This window comes from Carassius auratus, chromosome 18, assembly GCF_003368295.1.
Source record: "Carassius auratus strain Wakin chromosome 18, ASM336829v1, whole genome shotgun sequence".
NCBI lineage: Eukaryota > Metazoa > Chordata > Actinopteri > Cypriniformes > Cyprinidae > Carassius > Carassius auratus.
In genome coordinates this window covers 23270664-23291909 of record NC_039260.1, presented here as the reverse complement: position 1 = coordinate 23291909, position 21246 = coordinate 23270664, and the positions used below count along the sequence as shown (strand labels likewise).

General features: G+C 37.6%; 2 protein-coding genes across 12 annotated transcripts in view; one reads left to right on the top strand and one right to left on the bottom strand.

Annotated features, from left to right (window-relative positions):
- The first annotated feature begins 6447 nt into the window (after nucleotides 1-6447).
- On the top strand, nucleotides 6448-14357 carry LOC113118701 (ATP-sensitive inward rectifier potassium channel 1-like). Of its 4 annotated transcripts, none has more exons than XM_026288083.1 (3): nucleotides 6448-6514; nucleotides 11374-11467; nucleotides 12763-14357. In XM_026288083.1, the coding sequence occupies exon 3, from the start codon at nucleotides 12776-12778 to the stop codon at nucleotides 13892-13894; it is 1119 nt and encodes a 372-aa protein (XP_026143868.1). In that variant the 5' UTR covers nucleotides 6448-6514; nucleotides 11374-11467; nucleotides 12763-12775; the 3' UTR covers nucleotides 13895-14357. The 4 variants fall into 4 exon arrangements, with proteins under 4 accessions (XP_026143868.1, XP_026143869.1, XP_026143870.1 ...); XM_026288084.1 differs by lacking the exon at nucleotides 6448-6514 and adding an exon at nucleotides 8694-9130; XM_026288085.1 differs by lacking the exon at nucleotides 6448-6514 and having other exon boundaries at nucleotides 10742-11467; nucleotides 12767-14357.
- A 1390-nt stretch (nucleotides 14358-15747) lies between these two features.
- Nucleotides 15748-21246, bottom strand: part of LOC113118700 (Friend leukemia integration 1 transcription factor-like) — a 29882-nt gene continuing 24383 nt past the window's right edge. For 5 of the 8 annotated variants that reach the window (XM_026288079.1, XM_026288074.1, XM_026288073.1 and 2 more), the window contains 4 exons: nucleotides 20229-20288; nucleotides 19890-19952; nucleotides 19624-19671; nucleotides 15748-17934 (listed from right to left, as the gene is read on the bottom strand). In XM_026288079.1, coding sequence (XP_026143864.1) covers nucleotides 17405-17934; nucleotides 19624-19671; nucleotides 19890-19952; nucleotides 20229-20288 — 701 coding nt within the window. In that variant the 3' untranslated portion in view covers nucleotides 15748-17404. The remainder of the gene's footprint in view (nucleotides 17935-19623; nucleotides 19672-19889; nucleotides 19953-20228; nucleotides 20289-21246) is intronic. The other 3 variants (XM_026288076.1, XM_026288077.1, XM_026288078.1) reach the window with 1 other exon arrangement.

Genomic DNA, 21246 nt, shown 5'->3' with positions numbered 1-21246 from the left:
TTGAGGTGCATGGAGGGAAAAATAAATAAATAACACAGACCACAACGGAATGTTTGAACATCAAATACAATGTGCATTTTCCTACTGAAGATGCAATGTAAAAACTAACAAAGGCATCTACATCTCTGTTTGGAAATGTTTGGGTCATGAGAAGCAGTCGGGTTTGAGTTTTAAACAACATATCTAAAATATCCCACAGAGCAGCAAGGAGTTCACTAAAAACAATAAATAAAAAGAATATGGCATGTTTGCAACCATGTTTGATGGACTGCATGCATTTATTTAGCTCAAACAGTGGAGTTGTGATTCTGAAATTATGGGTTTGAATATGTGTTGATCTTGAATGCATTGTTATTTTGGATAAATGTGTCTGCTGAATGCATAAAGACTTTATTCCCACACTGAAACAGGGTAGTGGTAGCAAGTCCTTGCTTTTTAAGCAGGCACTGGGTTGAGGGGCAGATGGATGAAGCCAATGGGCAATTCTTGAGAAAACCAATTTCAGACTGCAAAAGTTTTGAGACTTGTGTTAAATTTCAAGACAACAACGACAATAAAACATACTGCCAAAGCTGCACAACAATCCACATGTGTCAGAAAGGCCTAATCAAAGAATCTCTGGGAATCTGTGGCAAGGTGCAAATGAATGTTTACAAATTGTACCTATTTGAACTGAAAGAGCTGGAGCAATTTGTTTTTTTTAGCAATTTAATTAAATATTGCCATGGGGAATGGATAAGAATGCAATCCCAGATATATATAGATATATTTTTAAATATAAAATATATGTTTTAAAATTTATTTATGCAAATATATTTTCTTTCAATATACTTTTTGGTATTTTATATTACTGAAATGTATTTTAAATAAAAAAATTTTTTTAATGTAATTGTATAATAAATGAAAATAAAACAGACAGAAAACTAAAATATTACAAGTTTTTTTTTTTTTTTTTTTTTAAGGAAACAAGCAGCAAATGAATAGAGTGCAAGTCTAAAAGGGCAAACTGTGTTTTTTTAATAGAATAGAATATAACAGAATTAGAGTGCTAAAGTTAAATGGTCAAATAAAGATGGAAAAGATGTGCATCCTGCAGCTCAATTGGTAGAGCAAGGTTGGGGGTTTGATTCCCCGGGAATGCACTGTAAGTCGCTTTAGATAAAAGTGTTTGCTAAATGCATAAAAACCATGTGTTTTAAGCCGATTCTTGAAGATGGCTAAGGACTGCTCGGATTGAGTTTGGGAGGTCATTCCACCAGAAGGGAACATTTAATTTAAAAGTCCGTAAAAGTGACTTTGTGCTTCTTTGGGATGAACAATCAAGCGACTTTCACTTGCAGAACGCAAGCTTCTAGAGGGCACATAAGTCTGAAGTTATGAATTTAGTTGAATGGGTGCAGAGCCAGTGGTGGTTTTGTAGGCAAACATCAATGCCTTGAATTTTATGCGAGCAGCTATTGGAAGCCAGTGCAAATTGATAAACAGAGGTGTGACGTGTATTCTTTTTGGCTCATTAAAAATTAATCTTGCTGCGTTCTGGATTAATTGTAAAGGTTTCTTTTTATTATTATTGAAATATATATTTTTTTGGTATAAAAGTTGAAAGGGAATATATTTCTAATTATATATTACCAAGTATATCCTATATATGGACCTGACTCTCTCTCTCTCTCTCTCTCTCTCTCTCTCTCTCTCTCTCTCTCTCTATATATATATATATATATATATATATTATTATTATTTTCTGCATTAGAATTAATTTACAGGGCCATAGTTATCTATTTTTAAGCTTGGTACAAAACCGGCATGACAGACAAATCTCAATTACATCCATGGCCTGAGTGTAAAGCGCTTTGAGTGTTATTGTCACCTGACTGACATGTGATTTTCTCTTTTATCCTTTCTAACAGGAATATGTGCATCATAGTTTATGCACAACAAAAGCTTGTAGGCTGGGTGATTTCTGTTCTTTTTGTCCTTGTTAGAAGGAAAAGCAGCATGATATTTGATGTTATAACATGCCCTTGAAATTCAGTGTTTTGTGTTCACTGGAGCGATTGCTTGCAGTGTTGCACTAGTTTGCAAGGTTTATTGTAATCACCATTTCTTTAACATTTCACTTCTATACAGTTTTTTATTTTTGTAAAAAATAAATAAATAAAATCACAGTGTTATCTCCAGTATTTCATTGGAGGTTTCATTAAGAATTACCATAATGATGAGTTGAGGTTGCAGCTGAACAGCTCTTCTTATCATAAATACATCTGAGAACTTAAGAAATAATCTGCCGCTTCAGTATATAAATATACATTAGGTCAATGCCATTGCCCTCTGTATGATGAGAAAGTATAACCAAAAACAGCCACAAAAGTCAGTAGCCATATCATTAATATCAATCGGTATGAAATGCAGGTGAATGGATGCACAGAGCGAAGTGTGTTCAGCGCTAGTGAATGGATGCAAAACATAATATAAGGCCACAGGTTTAAATAACAGCCATAATGACAATCAGGTGTGCTCCAGTCACTCTCCAATCACAGCACCTGCCAAAGAGAAAGAACCCGAAACACTCAAACCAACACAACTCAGTACTAACAACATTAACTAAAACAATACAGACTATACGAATGCTTCACATAACACTAAACATATACACAACTAACCTACTGACAGATTTTGACTTTAAATATACTATATATAAATGTTTGTCTATACATAAACAAAAAAATACAGACTACATGAATGCTTCACATAATAATACTCTACATGTGCAAAGAGAAACATCATTAGTCAAGCAGCTGGCTGGGGAACAGTGCACGATGATTTGTAGAGCATGAGCATGTAAACATACACATATTACTGAGTCTTTTGTGGGATTATGTCCACACAGCAGTGTGTGAAAAGTGTCTAGTGCACATAGAGGAGACTGTGTTACTACAGGTGGTTTGTACAGGCCCACTCACCTGTGTACTCCGAATTGCTCTGAAAAGAAGAGAGTTTCAGACAGTTTTTCTGTGATGTGGTAAGTTTGGGGTGTGTTTGGGGGGAGGGGGTGAGATGAGATGGTCTGTGAGACTAAATTCCTGTACCAGACGGTGATGCAGCTGGTCAGCACACATGGTGCCCCTGTAGAAAGTGGTGAGGATGGGTGGAAAGAGACTTGCTCTTTTCAGCCGGCAGAGAAAGTGTAGGCAATGTTGGGCCTTCTTGAACATTGACATGGTGTTGGTGGTCCAGGTGAGATCCTCAGTGATGTGCACCCCCAGGAATTTAGTGCTGCTGACTCTCTCTACAGTTGAGCGGTCATTGGTCACTGGGGGAGGGGGGTCAAATGAGTTTCTCCTGAAGTCCATCAAAACCTCCATTTTCTTACTCACATTGAAGAACAGGTTGTTAGTGCCTAGCAAGTTTAGTTAATTAATGGCCGTTGTGGGATTATTGTGTTGAATGTTGAGCTGAAGTTAATGAACAGTTTTCTAACACAGGAGTCTTTATTCTCTAGGTGAACATTTTTAACTCAGCTCAACTCAACTCAGCGCACTTTATTTCTAGAGTGCTTTCAAAAACGACAATGGGCACAAAAGTGCTGTACATGAAAGAGAAAAAAAACTAATAAATACAATCCATATACATACACATTACAACACATTAAAAGCCGAATAAAATAAATACGTTTTTAACATCCTCTGAAAAGACCCTAGAGTAAGAGATGTTTTTAAGGACAGGGAAAGCTCATTCCATGGTTTGGGGCAGCTTGGGAAAACCTCTATCTCCTCTATATTTCAAGCGTGTTCAAGGAATCATCAGGCACAGTTGATCCTTAGAGCGAAGAGATCTCAAAGGTTGATGTAAAAAAATAAATCTGAAACATACTCTGGTGCCAAGAAAACATATAACAACACTTTAAATTGAATTCTGTATCGAATCGATGTAGTAAAATCAGAACAGGGTTAATATGGTCTGTCTTTTTGGTACCAGTTAAAAGCCTAGCAGCTGAATTCTGAGCCAGCTGCAGCCGAGAGAGAGAAGCCTGACTCACATCCAGATACAAAGCATTGCAATAATCCTGACGAGAAGACACAAAGGCTAAACAACCTTCTCCAAATCACGGAAAGAGAGGATAGACTTCAACTAAGCTATATATCTAAGATAAAATAAACTATTTTTAATTTTTTAATTTAAATTTTTTAATTTGGCAATCTTATTTAAGCTCTGAGTCAAAAAAAATAAATAAAAGAACATTTTTTTTCACAGAAGAACATTTTTTTTTCCCAGGGAGCAATAACAGATTATCATTAGAATCCATACCACATCCTTTCTGACCAAAAAACAATAAACTCTGATTTGTCATTAAATTGGAGAAGGTGCTTGCCAACCAACACTTCATATCAGCCAACAGTTATACAAAGACTCAATAGAAGATTGCTCCCATATTTTTAAGGGAAATAAATTTGAGAATCATCAGCATACACAAAGTAATTTATACCGTGCTTATCAAAAATCTTTCCCAATGGAAGCAAAAAAAGGGAAAATAAAAGGGGCCCCAAAATCGAGCCCTGAGGAACCCCACACGTCAACATTACAACAGAAAAAGAGTAGTTTCCCAAACTGACTGAAATGGTTCTACCCTTAAGATAAGACGAACACCAGTCCACCAGTCCAGCTTTACTTTCTTAAGAAGGGGATGAATGATGGCATGTTTGAAACTATTTGGAACAATACCAGTAGATAAACAACTCTAAACAATACATATACACAATACACTCTTGTACCAATTGAATCCATCACCTCCCTAAATAAAGAAGATGGAATAATGATGAACCAGAAGTCCTCATATGTGCAACAATGAAGCCACAAAATGTTAAACGAAGCCACAGAATTCAAAATATCAGAGCATGTAGAGTTAAACTGGATAACCAACTCTTCAGGTCACATGTCAGAACATGGAGACTCCATCGATGATTTTAATGGGAGTAAATCAAAAGCAGCTGAAAAACTGCTAGCAGTAGAGGAAGAGAGCACCCGAGATTCAGTAGTAACAAGAACATCATTAGCTTGACCATTATAAGAAAAAACTGGGTTAAACAAAACAGTCTCAGTAAATAAATAAAAAAGTCATATGAGAGGAAAAAATAGTTCAAAATAAAAGTCTTGTTTCAATTTACTCTGAAGCAGAGCCAGAAGAAGACTGAGAAGATAAAGCGAAGGGATCGTAAGAGTTGTATATTAACTCCCCGTTCTCCACAATGCCGCCTCGTGTAGACATTCTGCGATGTCCACCACACAGATCAAGATGAAGACGGGACGACAGGAAACAGGAAGAAACGCTGGCAGATCAACACCATCCAGCGCAGGTACAGAACCGTTAGTGACCCTCCTGTTCTTTCTTGATCTCACTAAATGGCCCGTTTGCCAAGCTTTCTTTAACATTTACTAAAAAGGCAAAAACACCCACGGTGATGACATACTTGCGTCAGTTTAGCTGGCACAGCAGAGTGAAACCCCCAGTTGAGTATAGGATCTCAAATCAAACGATCAGGCACCTCTGCGATGTCATGCGATCACAGACCAAAACAGAGGAAACCGGGCAGAGGATAAAACACATAAAAAAAACTAATAACTAACGTTAAAAAACATTTACTCATGAGGGTGAGTAAATGATGACAGAATATTAATTATTGGCTAAACTGTACCTTTAAGAATCTTTTATTTGCTCTACTGTACATGACAACAGTACTGGTGAATGTATAGCCAGGCTACACATGAGCTGTTCAATAGTTTAGTGCACTTTACACAACCGCTGATCTGAGTTTCATAATAAATCATTGGACTGTCTCATTTTAGCTTGAAGTGGTGTTCAGCGCCCACATATGAAAGTATAACATCAGCGCTTGTCATGTGGATCGGTTCTTCACAATAGCTGTGCGTTTGGCAGACTATCCAGACTTCACAGTTAAATTCAGGCCTGATAACAGAGGTTACATTTGCATCACTGAAGTCTTGATGAAGCTGATTATTCTGGGGTACAACATGTGTTTGTGTTCTTGCTCAGCAGCAGCACCTTTCAGAAAGCAATGGAACTGCAATGGTCCTACTTGCAGGTGCCGTAAATTATTCTTATAGTACTTAGAGGTGATGTTTCAATATATGAGACGTGGAGCAGAAAATCAGGCTATTTCTCAGATGCTTTCCTTCTTGAAGCAAACAAGGAGCTGTTGGCTAAAATACAGCTGCTGTGTGCCAGCAGTCCTTGGCCTTGTCTATGCTGACAGCTTTCTGCTGGCTAGACACCAGCTCTGACGGCTGTGTTTATCAGGCCAAACAAGAATCTAAACAGGATCTGGCACATTATGAGGTACTATGTATCTATTTTATGAACTCTTTGTACTCTCAGAAAGTGAGTGAATAAAAAAAGAGGCATGAAACGCAGAATCAGCTCATTCTAGACGAAGAATGAAGCACCCAAGGGTACAGACCGACTGATTGAGGTTTGTTTTCTCGTCTCTAAAGAAAGGTGAGTTGCAGATTTTACCAGCAATTTTTCTCTCCACAGCTGAGATGCCAGATTTGTTAAAAGAAACAAAATAGAAGAAAGTTACAAGCTACACATCATTTAAACTAGTTCAGCTACACTCAAGCTGCCCTGTTAGAAAAAACAAGTAGTAAACTATTACTTCAAAACCAACCAATGAGTGAAAATTCAAATCAATTTGATTGATTATTTTTTTTCAAACCAGTTTGATTGTAAAGAAGACAACATTTTAGGAGGCTTTTATAAAACAATATTTTAAAAATAATCTCTTTAATAATAGTCTTTTTTTATTATTATTCAAAACACCACAACACTGGCATTTTCGGGACATTAACATTTTTGAAACAGGTTTATATGAGCAAGTTTTTGAGAACGATACCACTTTTGTTTCCATGTTAACTCCTTAATCCTGAATTTGTAGAAATGATGCTTTCATTTACATCATTTCTGAGTCTAATGTTCATAGTGTTTCTTTACAAATTGGCATTGCCAACTACTGGCCTGGTATGCATGATACCGCTTTTTAGTCATTTGTTGCAGATCTTGTTCCCCTGATGTCAAGTCAAGGTTGGTTTATGAAGTAAATCAGGTTTTTGCCGGTATTTAAATAGAAACCATGACCGTGCAAAGACCATGAATGATAATGATTTCCAGGACTTGAAGTAAATGATACACAAAATGTATAAGTAAAATATTTAATAAAAAACTTATTAAATAGATTGTAGTTTAGAAAATAATGCTTATGACATTTGGCTCCAATCGCTGCTCAAAAGCTACATTGAATATTGGATTTAGGAGTCAAAAAGCGGGCAACAAAAGCAGAAAATATGGGTGGGAGTGTCGCCTGGAGCATGCGACTCATTTGAGTCATTTAGTGGAACTAAGTTGGTCATTAACGTTCACACTTCAGTAATGAAATCCCCCCTCGGCCACCTGGCACAGGTGATTATATCATTATGATCACAGAAGGGTGAAGAGAAACTTTACTTTGCCACCTCGAATGAGAAGTCAACGCTTCTGTGTATTGTTTGAATGAGGGGAAAAGTAAAAAAAAATCAGGCATTTTTTCCAGTTCATATATACATTTTATTTGTTTGGAGTTTTTCAAAAAAGCGTGTCCTGCTGGGCGTTTAATGCATTTAATTTCAAAATTATTCGTGAAGTAGAAAACATGCAGGTCATAGAGACTCAGCATTTTCTTAAAAGAATGACAGTAGTTTTGTTGCATAAATTGGATTTGAGACTTACAACTGTTACCGTTTACACAAATACACAAATGAGTTCACGTCGCAGCAGAAAAGTCAGTGTGGAAAAACTTTTCCTTGGATCAGTGGTCTTGAATGGCAGCCGAAGGCAACATTTCGTGGTTTGGTATTATTGAAAATCTTTTTTATGGATTTTCCATTGAAGTAACTCTGGTCATCGGCATGTCAAAGCGCACAAAGGTATTGAACTGAATGAAGATTAAATCCGAATGACTGGCAGGAGAACCAGGGTACCATATATATGCTGTGAGTTCATGCTGCTCACATGAGAGGTCAAGATCTTTTAAGATCTTCTTTTCTTGTCCACACTAATACGTTCTTATCTCATCTTTTTCTCTCTGTTTTGACCTTCCGTCCACACTGAGACAGTGTTTTTATCAAGGAAAACTGAGCTTTTTGAAAATGCTGTCCAAAGTGGATACATTTGAGAATATATTTTTCGAGTTGTAGTGTAGACTGTGATAACCGAGGCTTTTGAAGACGATGATGCAAGTTTAATCATGTGACGCTGATTATACCAATAGATATCTGTGTTAATACTGTAACTGTGCACGTTATGTGCTATTTACCTTTTTCCTGACGCAAAAATGGGCACTGCCATTTGTAATTACCTATAGCGGCTAATAAAACAGAAGTCTCAGCCATAGGCTTACTTCCGTGTTGAGGAAAAAGGTGGAAATATGTGTTACTATCCGAAAACTTAGGCAGGTGACTCGCTGCCTTGCTGTCTAATCAGGCAATGACTTTGCAGACAGCGTTTTTGCCCGAAGGCACCTCATGAAACTGATTTTGGACAGGCTTCTGAGGCAGTGTAATGATTTTATGATCGACAGCAAAATATAGAGAGCTTTGGTGATAACTAAGTGGATATTTCTGCAATTACTGCAAAATTAATTTATCGCTAGAAATTACATAAAAAGTGGAAAACGTTGTTCAGAAACATACATTTACACACAAACTGACCACCGACCACAACTTTCAGACGCCATCTTTACTTTTTTGCCTAACTGTCACATAATGAAACGCACAGGATTGTGGGATATCAAAGGCAGCGAAGGGTACGTCTGTGCCTTCAAAAACCGGCCAGACGAAGGCATCTCAGAAGACAGCTGACACTGATTTCGGACGTGACTTGATGCCTTTCTTGCTTGGAATGCGACCTCAGAAGGCAGCATTTTTTCAGTTCTCGGATGCATACTTTTCATATCACAGTCCTGCAAAGGTGAAAGCAAATTTACTCGCGATCGCTATTTGCGGGAAAACATGATGGCAGTTGCGTTATAGATCAGACATACAGTAGTGAATGTGTGCGACCTGGACCAATCAGTGAATGGTGAGTTCTTTTCGTGAATAAAATAAATAACATTTCTTGTCAGAAAAACTGCATGAAAATGAATCATGTCAGTTCCGTTTATATAATCTGCAGTGAGCTTATTTTTTTATTTATTATTATTTTTTTTTTTTAATTTTTTTTTGAGGCTTTACACATGCGCAGAAATGTAACTTTTTCTGATGTTTCTATGTGGATGAGACACTTTTGGAAAACGCTTGAAAACGCTAGTGTGGACGGAGAGCGTTTTAAAACGAAATCGCCGTTTTCAAATCTATCCAGATTAATATAGATAGGCTTATTCTCTTCAGAACTGAGATCTAAACAACAGTTGAATAGGCTGAACATCTAATAAAGAGTCTTTTAGACTCTTCTTGCTGGTTGAAGTTCACAAAAAAAAAAAAAAAAGGCATTTCAACGTCAGTGGGGAACAAAAGAAGCGTTTTTTTTTCTCTCTTTTAAACTTTTAAAAAAACATTTAAAAAAAAAAAAAGTAATGTCTCCTATATACAGTGAGATCCAATCACCAAAACTGGTTACTAACGTTATTCAAAGTATGCTCTTTTGTGTTGCACAAAAAAAAAAAAAAAAAAAAAAAAGTCACATTGTGTTGGAATGACATGGGAGTGAGTAAATAATTAGCCTACATATTTTTAATTTCTGGGTGTAAAGTATAAAAGTTAATCGCTTATTCGCTTAATTCGCGTCTGGAGTTTGCGTCTCTGCATGAAATCTATGCGCGCAAATAATAACATTAGATTTTTTTACTTGATATTGAAAAGTAATTTTGCTGTTTAGTTCCAAATGACACAGCAAAAACTGTGGTATCAATTAGAGTCCGTTTGGAGAAAATAATTTTGTGTAAAATACTATGCAACAGAAATTGTAAATGATATGATTTGATTGTTAATCATAACACATTATGATTTCCAGGAAGCGATTTCAGGCGATTTCGACAGGCTTGATTACACAAGTCCCTCATTTCAATGACAAAAGTCGCTATCAGTGTCAGCAGACTTGTAGAATCAGTCTGTGTGGAAAGAGAAAGGCTTTGAGTTCTCGGGTGAAACTACTGTCATGTCCAAAGAACAGAAGATCAAAACCCCAGTCAGTACAGGGCTTCATCATCTTCTGTGTTGTGATGACTGACATCTTTTCAAACTCCTTCAGCGGCTAACATCTGAATTGCACTTGAAATCTGACTGATCGTGAATGCAATGGTTTCAGTTTGTTCTAGACTTATAGATCAGACCTATGCACAATACTAACATGATCTCATCAAAATTTAAAGCGTGTTTCTAGCACACAAACAGTAATGCGTGTTTGGATTGACACTGAAAAGTACATTCCTCGTCATTTACTAACAATCAATGTCTTGCTATGGGATTGTGTCTAAATATTAGTCCCTGGGTAACACTTCATTTTAAAAACCAATTCTCATTTTTAACTAGCATGCATATTGTCTGTTCATTAATGCTTATAAATCAGATATTAATATCTTATTCTTCATGGCTGTATTTCAGATCCCCAAATCCTAACTTAACAACTAATAATAATAAGCATCAAATTAGTAGTTTATTGTGGCAAAATAGTTAGTTAATTGTGAGAATTGGACTTTAAAATAAAGCAAAGTGCAACTGAACTTTGTAAACTGATTAGTTTGCAATAGTTTTTATTGTCTAAAAAAAACATACAAAACTGCAAATACGCACAGTAGATATTCCTCTATAGATCCCAAAATCAAAACCACTCGAGTCGCAGCAAAGCGTGACCTTTGACCTTTGTGGTTTGCAGTCTGCCGGTGACCCAAAACATTTACAGAAGACTGATTTATCATGCATAGTTTAATATGACATGACCATCGCTGCTGACGTATATTTATTGCAAAGCAATAAGTGCTAAGTGATTTTGTGGGGGTACCTTTAACAGTTCAGCGGTTACAGCGTGTCGTGCGGGAGTGTGTGTGTGTGTGCGTATGTTGATAAGTACTTCCGTCTTGAGTAAATGCAGCCTGCACGCTCCCCTTGCGTAAAGCATTTCTGTGTATACATAAACAAGGGGTAAACACGGGATGACTGTGTTGAGTAGGAGGGAAGCCTACAAAAGGGAAGAGTCGGCATGAGTTGTCAGAAACACCTGGCTGGGAGAGAGAGAAAGAGAGAGCAGCAGAGTGTGAAAGACTTGAGGAGGGACACAACTTATTAATAAGTAACACACACAAGTTGATTTCCAATTTCCTGCTTTAGCTCTCATTTAAAAGACGGGAAAGAGAGGACAAAACCACACAAGCGAGTGAACCGGAGAGGGAGTGAAGTTTTGGCACCTCGACTTCTGTAGCAGGTAAGCTGAACATCTCTACATCTGTGATGCTTTCTTACATCTTCAGTGTAAATCTCTGCTCGTCTGATGTGCAGTCTGGCTCGCTCATCAGCACCGATATCCTTCATGGTATTTTGGGAACATTAAATTCATAAATCTGCACAGCAGATGATTGGTGGTGGATGGGAACTGCGGGTTCCTCTGGCTGGGCTGAACAGTCACTATTCTGTGCTGTAATTGAGCTGAGTTGAACAGAGCTGATGTGTATTCTAATAGACTCTACATTAAACATTAAGCACACTCCAGAGATGGAACAAATGGATCTGGAGCGAACCGAGCAGCACTCAGCTGCTCATAAAGGACAGATACGCAGAGATTACCTGCAGCTAACTGCCCTGAACATGCTGTGCCTTGCGATGCTTGCATTTATCAACGCTTTTGTTTACTGCTGTAATTAAGCACAATGAAACATTCAGAATGTGACAAGTAGAGTAGCGTGATTGTGAATCAAAGCCTGGAGAGAATCCACAGGTCTGTCAAACACAGTCAGGTTCAAGACGAAACGGACACGTTAGGGCTTATTGATTAAACTGATTTGCACTTGCTATGCATAACTCATAAAAAAAAAAAAAAAATTGTCATATTTTAAGCTTGTCGAGCAACTTAAATCACATGGCTTCAAATTCAACGCAGGCTCATTTAAAACCTATACATATATTTCACTGCAATTTCCTACTGAAATGAACACTAGAGGCAGTAGAACATGCTTCAAATTATAATTACAGCCTCATATTATCGATTCACGATACTATATTATGAATGCAAAACACTTTATAATATATCTGAAACTTTGATGCCGTTCTGCATGGATCTAAGAGTTGAATTCTTGCACTAAGCACTGCTATAACTACTTTCAAATGAACTCTCATAATGTCATAGAGAGAAAAAATACACTGGATTTGTTCAATCTGCTGTCTGTGATGTAACAATAAAGAGCCTCAGCAACTAATAACATTGCAACTCTAATATGTTTCTCGAAGTTACTGGCAATGTTATTTGAAAAGGCCCAGATTCTAAAGAATTGTTTACTGTGTGCAAAATGTGTAATCAACTCAGGTGCTTATGCACGTACGGTATGTGGACAGATTTGGCTATCTTGTCTCATGCATAACAATTGGCAGTGTTTATCCCTAAATACTTCAGTCTGTTGGACAATATGTTCTCTGTGGCTTTAGCCGACAGTTTCCGGTGTGCTGTTTTGTTTTGCATCGGGCTTTGGTTTGGGTCTAACAAATATCGCATCACTCTCTTCCCAGACAGACCTTCAAAATGACTCGTTCCTTGAGAGAGCTGGTGAAGGAGTACATAACAGACCGGCGAGTTCGCAAGTGTCGCCTGGTGAATAAAGATGGCCGCTGCAACATCGAGTTCGGCAACGTGATGCACCGAAACCGCTTGGCTTACGTCCTGGACATATGGACCACCTTCGTCGAGACCCGATGGCGGTTTGTCATCTTGCATTTCACGGCATCCTTCACCCTCAGCTGGTTCATCTTCGGTCTCCTCTGGTACTGGATCGCCAGAGACCACGGTGACTTGGAGTGGCAGAATCCCCCTGAAAATCACACGGCTTGTGCCGGGAATGTCGACACACTGACTTACGCCTTTCTCTTGTCGCTGGAGACCCAAACCACCATCGGATACGGGAACATTTATGTCGCTGACGTCTGTCCCGGAGCTGTGGCTCTGATCGTAATTCAGAGTCTTATCGGCACCATAATCCACTGCTTCTGGTGCGGCGTGGTTATGGCTAAAATCGCTCTTCCCAAGAAGAGAGCCAAGACCATAACCTTCACCGACAAGGCAGTTATCTGCCCCAAAAAGGGCACCCTTTGCCTTCAGATCCGAGTGGCTAACCTGCGCAAGACCTTGATGATCGGTAGTCAGATTTACGGCAAGCTCCTGAGGACCACAATCACCCCCGAAGGTGAGACCATCATCTTGGACCAGGTCAGCATTGACTTCATGGTGGACTCCGGCAAGGACAGCCTGTTTTTTGTGTGTCCTTTTACCCTTTTCCACGTCATCGACAAAACCAGCCCTTTCTTTGAAATGGCGGTGGACACTCTGCATCAGCAGGAGTTTGAGCTCGTGGTGTTTCTGGACGGCACGGCCGAATCCACCAGCTCCTCCTGCCAGGTCAGGACCTCCTACATCCCTCAGGAGATCATGTGGGGCTACGACTTCCTCCCGATCATCTCCCGCAGCAAAGAGGGAAAGTACCGCGTGGACTTCTCCAACTTCGCCAAGGAGGTGCCTGTACCGACCGCTCATTGTGCCTACTGCTACCACAACGAGGCGGGACACCATCACCACTCCATCAGCGGCATTGACAACAAGGGCTTTGAGGTGATTGACATTGAGAAGCCCAACGTCACCAAAATGTAAAGCTTTTGGACTGACATGTACTGAGCGACATCGCAAGGTCACGTTTTGTCTCTCACAGTGAGCACAAGAAGCAAGACAAGTGTTTAATCTCTAGAAATGATTCTATCTACCATTTGAGAAATGAAGTGGAGTGGCCCTTTTTATTTTCTGGAATGTAGTTACTATTTTAAAGAGCACCCAGTGTTCAAAACTCAGAAATATAAGAGTGTTAATTGTCCTTGAGGTGGAACTAGAACTGTCTTCTGTAACAGGGTCAATGGGAGTGAGAGCATGAAATGAAAGGTCATTCATATGAGATTGGGTTTTATTAATGGGTCTATGTATAAAAGTCTAAGATGAACTGATTTCAGATTGCAGTGAACCAGCAGGTGCCTTTACGCTCTGAATCACTCTGGGATTGTGTATTTCTTTGTAAATTAGTAGATATTGTTAATATGGTGTAAATGTCATTTGCATTTTGTATATATCATTTTGTAAATATAATTTTTTTTAATAAAATAATTGGAATTTGTGAATTGGGTGTGGAGTGAAAAAGGCTTTGTAAAAATCAACCAGGATTTTTTTAGTATTCAGTTAAATATTACCACATGAGGGCGCACAAGACAAAGCAATAGATGACAAACAGTCAGCTTGACAACTGTTGGTGTGTAAAAAAATATATATTCATGAAACATCCATTATGTACATATAAGAATAATTTTATATAGGAATGGATACATCTTAAATATAGAATTTTTACACACACCAATAGTTTGTCAATACACACACACACACACACACACACACACACACACGCACGCACAGTAGATATTCCTCTATAGATCCCAAAATCATATCCACTCGAGTTGCAGCAAACCATGACCTTTGACCCTTGTGGTTTGCAGTCTGCCAGTGACCAAAACAGTCAAAAACTGCATTATAAGATAATAATGGTATATATATATATATATATATATATATATATATATATATATATATATATATATATATATATTATATATATATATATATATATATATATATAAGTTTTCCTTGAGTCGTCAGGGCCTCATTGTGAATCCTGCAGTAAGGTCTCATCATACACAGTCAAACAAAGCAGTCAGTGTCAGTGTATTTGCCATCAGCAGTGCTGACTACTTGGAAATTTGTAATTCTCGTAAAGCGTAAGCGTGGAGAGTTGTGCGTAAGGCAGGGTGGTGTGCGATCGAGCGATGCTGTCTGAGGCTGTGGCCCGCTGACTCACTACATGACACACCAAATAATAAAGAGGCTTTAAAGTATATTAGACGTGGGATGGAGATAATGCCCTGAAGTGCTCTCACTGCCAAACACTTAGAATTCATACATCTTACCTTAGACTATCCATGTGTTTGCAATCATTTAGCCCTAACATTACATCACTGATTTATTATTATTATTTTTTATGTTATTCATCTCAGAATTTCCAGTGAGATATTTTTATGATCCAGTCTTTTCCTTACCAAAACAGTAGATCAAAATCCAAACAAATGAATACTCATCAGATTTAATGTCATCGTGATCTTCAGATGTGCCTTTGATTGTTTATGATAAACCGGGACTGGATTAGATGAAATATCATGTAGTCTAGACCATAAGACTGAATCATAAACAGTTATGTTAATGCCAGGCACAGATTTTCCTATTCCTCTGTGTACAAAAGTGACTTAATATTTAACAGCTGATATCAAGATTACATTATGTGTATGTGATCATATGAACTCGGTGTAAGCCGATACATGTTTCGTTTAGTGGTTTAGAACACCACCCTTTTTTTAACAATTATAATTTCAAATTATGCACTGCCCAAATGACACACAGTAAACAAGTTATATGGAGAGATTTTTTAATGTAAAAACATTTATTTTGTCACATTTTACCTATACAATAGACCCTTTTACAAAAGGTAATACATATTAAATTGCGAAAACAACAAAATTAACAAAAAAAAAGATTAATTGCAATATTTCATATATATTTATATAGTAATAAATTTAATATCCAAATACTTGCATATATAAAATAGCACAATTCCTTCATATCTGAGACTGATCCCTTAAAGAGATGAAGAGCTGGGAATTTTCAATCAGCTTACACAAAATACATTTGTTTTTTTGTTTGTTTTTGTTTTTAGGCACAGTAACAAGATTTGGCTTTAAGGTATTGTTATGGCACTTTGGAAACATTAATTATGTAGAACAGATTGTCTCTAAGCACGTTTGGTAAGGCATTTGCTTTTATGGAATGAAAATATCAGCTACGTATCAAAATAACCTTCTCATTGTCATGGCTATGCGCCAAGAGCTTTAGAAAAAGCATTTTCTGAAAAATACAAGAAAACATTCATAAACTTATTGCCTATATGTACAGATACAAAACACCTACGTAGTTCAAACTACTTTCAGTAACTGATAAAAAAGTTTGCATTTTGACCGAGGTCAACTCGTATTAACGTATGATTCTTAACACTGTCACATATGAAAATAGCTCTGCATAACTTATACAGTAAGATGCTTTTAATGCCTAGTTGACCTTTGATCAAAAAAAAAAGAAAAAAAATACTAGCAAATAGGTCTGACAAACGCACAGCGTTCGCGAATCTCTGGTTTCAACGTCCCGTGCTGCTGTTTCAACTGTCTTTTTCTTTCAAAGAGGTACTTCGCGTGATGCCCGCAATCATTCAGTCCATCCAAGACGCAAATCTCACGTGAACTCAACTCTTTGGCTGTTTTGAGATGAAATCGAGTGGATTTTCAATGGCCAATGAAACGGGACACCATGCGTCAGAAACGTAAAGCAGGCATCAATCCATTCACATCAACGCCATCAGCATAGAGGAGTGCTAAAGATGAGGGAGAGAGTTTAGCTTGAGCCAGCTAGCCTGAGAAGCTCCTAATAAACAATCAGACGCCACGTCCTCCAGCGAGGAGGAGAAACGGCGCTTGAATGCCAACATTTTTTCCAGTTGCCAGATTTGCTTTAGAAAAGAGAGTTTCAGTCACGACTTGAGAAGATAAACTCGTGTTACTGAGTCGGGTTTTGATAAAATCCGAAGGGAAGCGGGGAGTTGGTCCAAAAACATAAACACTGGGTTCACAATTGCATTAAACACACAGGGTGAGTTTACAGTGATTCTTTTCTCGGTCGTTTGCCGACTTCTACATAATCGAGGTGGTCTTTATTGGCTAGAAGGGACTCTGGCCCATCGGTGCAGCTTTCGGATGTAGAAAGGCACAAGAAACATGCACACGCTCTCCAAAACACACAACAACCCAATGTCCTTCAATAAGTAGTACTCCATTTTTAAATAGGATCAACCATTTTTTGGTCCGTTTTGCTCTACTTTCTCTTCCTTTTCCAGTTTCTTTCAACGTCGCTTCTTTCTGCTAACTTTCCGGCCACAATCCCTCCAGGTCCAGCTTGCTTTTTTGTCTTTGCTTCGAGTGCAGTTCAAGTTTTGGCGTATGGGCAGCGGGGTGAAAGGTGAAGGTTTTAGTAGTAACTGCCAAGGTGGGGAGGCACGTGTGAATTGGGGTGACGCGGCATGCTGGGATTGGGATAAATCCCTCCTGTCGGAGAGCTCCAGTACGGGGTGGTGTGCCCGAAGAAATTGGAGGATGTGACGGGCATGGAGGAAGGATGGGGAGAAACGAAGTTGACCTTCTGCTGGTGAGCGTGGTAGCTTGGCACATAGGGCAGTTCGGTTGGGTATTTGTACATGCTGGTCTCGGTGGGATGGGGCTGCAGGGCTTGAGCGATGCCGTGGAAGTCAAACTTGTAGGCGTAACGCTTGCCGTGCACTTTGGTCATGATGTTTTTGTCGTAGTAGTAGCGCAGGGCGCGGCTCAGTTTGTCGTAGTTCATGTTGGGCTTGCTCTTGCGCTCGCCCCAGCGACGCGCTACTTCGTCAGGGTCCGTCATCTTGAACTCTCCGTTGGTCCCTTCCCAGGTGATGCAGCCGGCGTTGGCACTGTCGGAGAGGAGCTCGAGCAGAAACTGCCACAGCTGGATCTGACCTGAACCTGGACAAATACACAGACAGAGTTTTACTATTGACCCACCAGCCTTCATGTAGCTCAAACAGTAAGCATGGTACTGGCAATGCCAAGGTCATGGGGTCGATTCCAAGGTAAAAATGACTGATAAAAGGCATACTTTGAATATAATGCAAGTCACTTTGGATAAAATCATCTGCCGAATGAATAAATATGATGTAATTAGAGATTTTTTTTTACATTTTGAACAAATAAATATCAGTACAATGTAAAAAAAAAAAAAAAAAAAAAAAAAAAAAAACAATTTTTGCCAGTTTTATATGGGTATATAAAGTTTTATACTTTATATGGGTATCTTTAATGATACAATATTTAGGTTTTACTTTAAAAATTCACATTTAATTCTAAATTTAACTTGCTGTTTCTTGGTAATTATTTGTGAAATTCTAGCAAGTTCTATACAGTAGTGTTATTATAGGACAATTTATATATTATTCAAGTTTTTATTAATATTAGTTTTTTTTAAGTATTTTTCATTATATTCGTCTTTGTGTTTTTTTTGTTCTTTTTTCATTTGTATTAGTTTTTTTATTTCTTATTTTGGTTTTAGTTATTTTGGTACTTTCAAGTTAAACTAAAAGTAAATGAGATGCCTTGTCAACTAGCTGAAACAAAAATGTATTAAGATTTATTTTCTTTTATTTCAGATAAATATATATTAGGTTTTATTTTAAGCTTGTTTTTGAGTTAAAATTGCTTCAAAATAAATCACAACATTTTTACACTGTAGATTATTATTTATATTGCAGTGATTTAAAATTAATAACTATTTTAAAACTATATATGAATACAAATTTTTGTAAATGATCAATGCCAATACACATTTAAAATAAGTGTTTTCAATGGTTTGCTAATGTTTCAGTGTTTTATTTTTTAATTATTTAAATATAAAGCAAATATTACAGAATATTAGAAAAGTCTCAGGTTACCTATTTAACCTTGGTTCCCTGAGTAGGGAACGAGACACTGTGTCATCTAAGGGCCACTATGGGGAAGCTAGAGGACACTGTTCGAAGTTCCCTTGAAAGGGAACGTCACTGGTTAGGTATGTATCCGTGGTTCCCTGAGTAGGGAGTGAGACACAGTGTCCTCTAAGGGCAACTATGGGGGAGCTAGAGGAGACTGTTCGAGGTTCCCTTGAAAGGGAACGTCTCTGGGTAGGTATGTATCCGTGGTTCCCTGAGTAGGGAGTGAGACACAGTGTCCTCTAAGGGCAACTATGGGGAAGCTAGAGGAGACTGTTCGAGGTTCCCTTGAAAGGGAACGTCTCTGGTTAGGTATGTATCTGTGGTTCCCTGAGTAGGGAGCGAGACACTGTGTCATCTTAGGGCCACTATGGGGAAGCTAGAGGACACTGTTCGAAGTTCCCTTGAAAGGGAACGTCTCTGGTTAGGTATATATCTGTGGTTTCCTGAGTAGTAAAATGAGACACTGCCTCCTCCAGCTTTCCCATAGAAACCCAAAGAGGACACAGTTGAAGTTCCCTTGAAAGGGAACAGAAATAATATAGAATCAACCAATTCTTTACTCTTCTTTATTCATTAAATATTAATATTTTAATATACATCTCTAAATAATAATAATAATAATAATAATAATAATAGGTTTTCCTAAAATGCATTGTAGCTCAGAAACAGTAAGCCTTCATGTTGTTACCTGGGTTGGCAAGTCGACTGCTAGTGGGTCCTAATATTTGGTAAGGATCTGAAAGGAAAGATAAATTAATCTTTGAACTGGACAAATGTCACAATTTAAAAGTCTTGCTCTCCAGTAGATGGAGAACTGGTGAAAAATATTACTATTGCAAACCCATAAAAAGTTCAACTCCCAGAAAATGAATAAAGTGCAAATGCACTTGCCAAATGCATAAATATGAAATGTTTTTGAACGCATGCGTGTGCTCGTGGCAGAGCGCTGCTCACCGGGCTGAGGCCGAGCCTGTTCAGTGTTCTTGGACACATTCTGAGACACCACTGTAGGAGAGCCTGAGAAATGGAAAGAAAGAGCACGACAGAAAGAAGGAGAGAGAGAAAAAAAAGTTAAGCACATTCGTCTGGGCGAGCAGACGCACAAGTCTTCATCCAAAGAAAACATGGGCAATATCTGACCAAACTGCTAAGCACTTAATGGGCCTCTTCAGTGTCCCTAAACTAAAGACCGGCCATCAGCTGGTGTTCAGTATCACTGTCCAGATTAAAGCCTTAGAATCAAACGCTGTCTGACCAATTAATCAAGACTCCAGATGGGTGTTTGACTCTCACCTTTGCCGCTGTGCATGTTGTTTGACCAGCCTGTCCTCCGTACAGCATCATAAGACGCATCTGGAAAGGAGAGAAAAGAATATGAGGGATTTTCATAACCTGCTATTGTTTATTCCAAAAGCTCAGTATGCCTTTGGAAAATGTATTAATGTTCCTGAGAAATTTGATTTGGATGGGTTATAGCAGTTTATATCACACTTGAAGTCCTTGCTGATGGAGCGTTTTTGGTTCATATTCAGTTTTTTTTAAGAAACTCTCTCAAACTGTCTGTGTGTCTGAGACAAAGATGTGCTGGAGCTGTTAGGTTTGATCTGACAGAGTCCCGTATTCATACGGAATATCTTTTTGGATGTAAGATTATCATGATCATCTGATTGAGTCTGTTTTTAGCGATCTCACAGAAACAAGGAACATAACAGACTGGGAAGGGTTCTCATTTATTTATTTATTTGTTTGTTTTTTGAACCGACAAATAACAAATAAGAAATCAATCTTCTGGCCTTTGTGGTAAATAAACTAAACTAAACTAAAAAAAAGAAAAAATAATAATTATAATTAAAAAAAATATATATAATAATATTTGCAAATATTTTGAAAAAAAAAAAAAAAACTTTAATTAAACTAAGCTTAATAAAAATACTTAATTTAATGCAATACTGTTGTGGTTATTATCATCAAAACTAAAATTTAAAACGTAAAAGCTATATCGGCAGATTAAAAATAGTAATTAAAGAAAGTTAAAAGTTAAAAACAAAAATATAATACAAGAAAATAATTACAGAAAACATATTAATAAAACATCATTCAAAATATGACCAAAAACTATATCAATGATAAGATAACTATATAACACTGGAAATGAGTTACTATTTAATCTATTTTATTAACAAGTTCCATTATTATTATTATAATGATTATTATTATTTGTACTCTTTTTTTGTTACTTTATTTTAATAATAGTTTTGAATATTTGAGTTATTATTGATTATTCTTTTTATATTTTGTGTAATCCTATCAG

Bases quoted from the DNA above. Each gene is read 5' to 3' on its own strand.
- LOC113118701 (XM_026288083.1), top strand. From the start codon at position 12,776: ATGACTCGTTCCTTGAGAGAGCTGGTGAAGGAGTACATAACAGACCGG.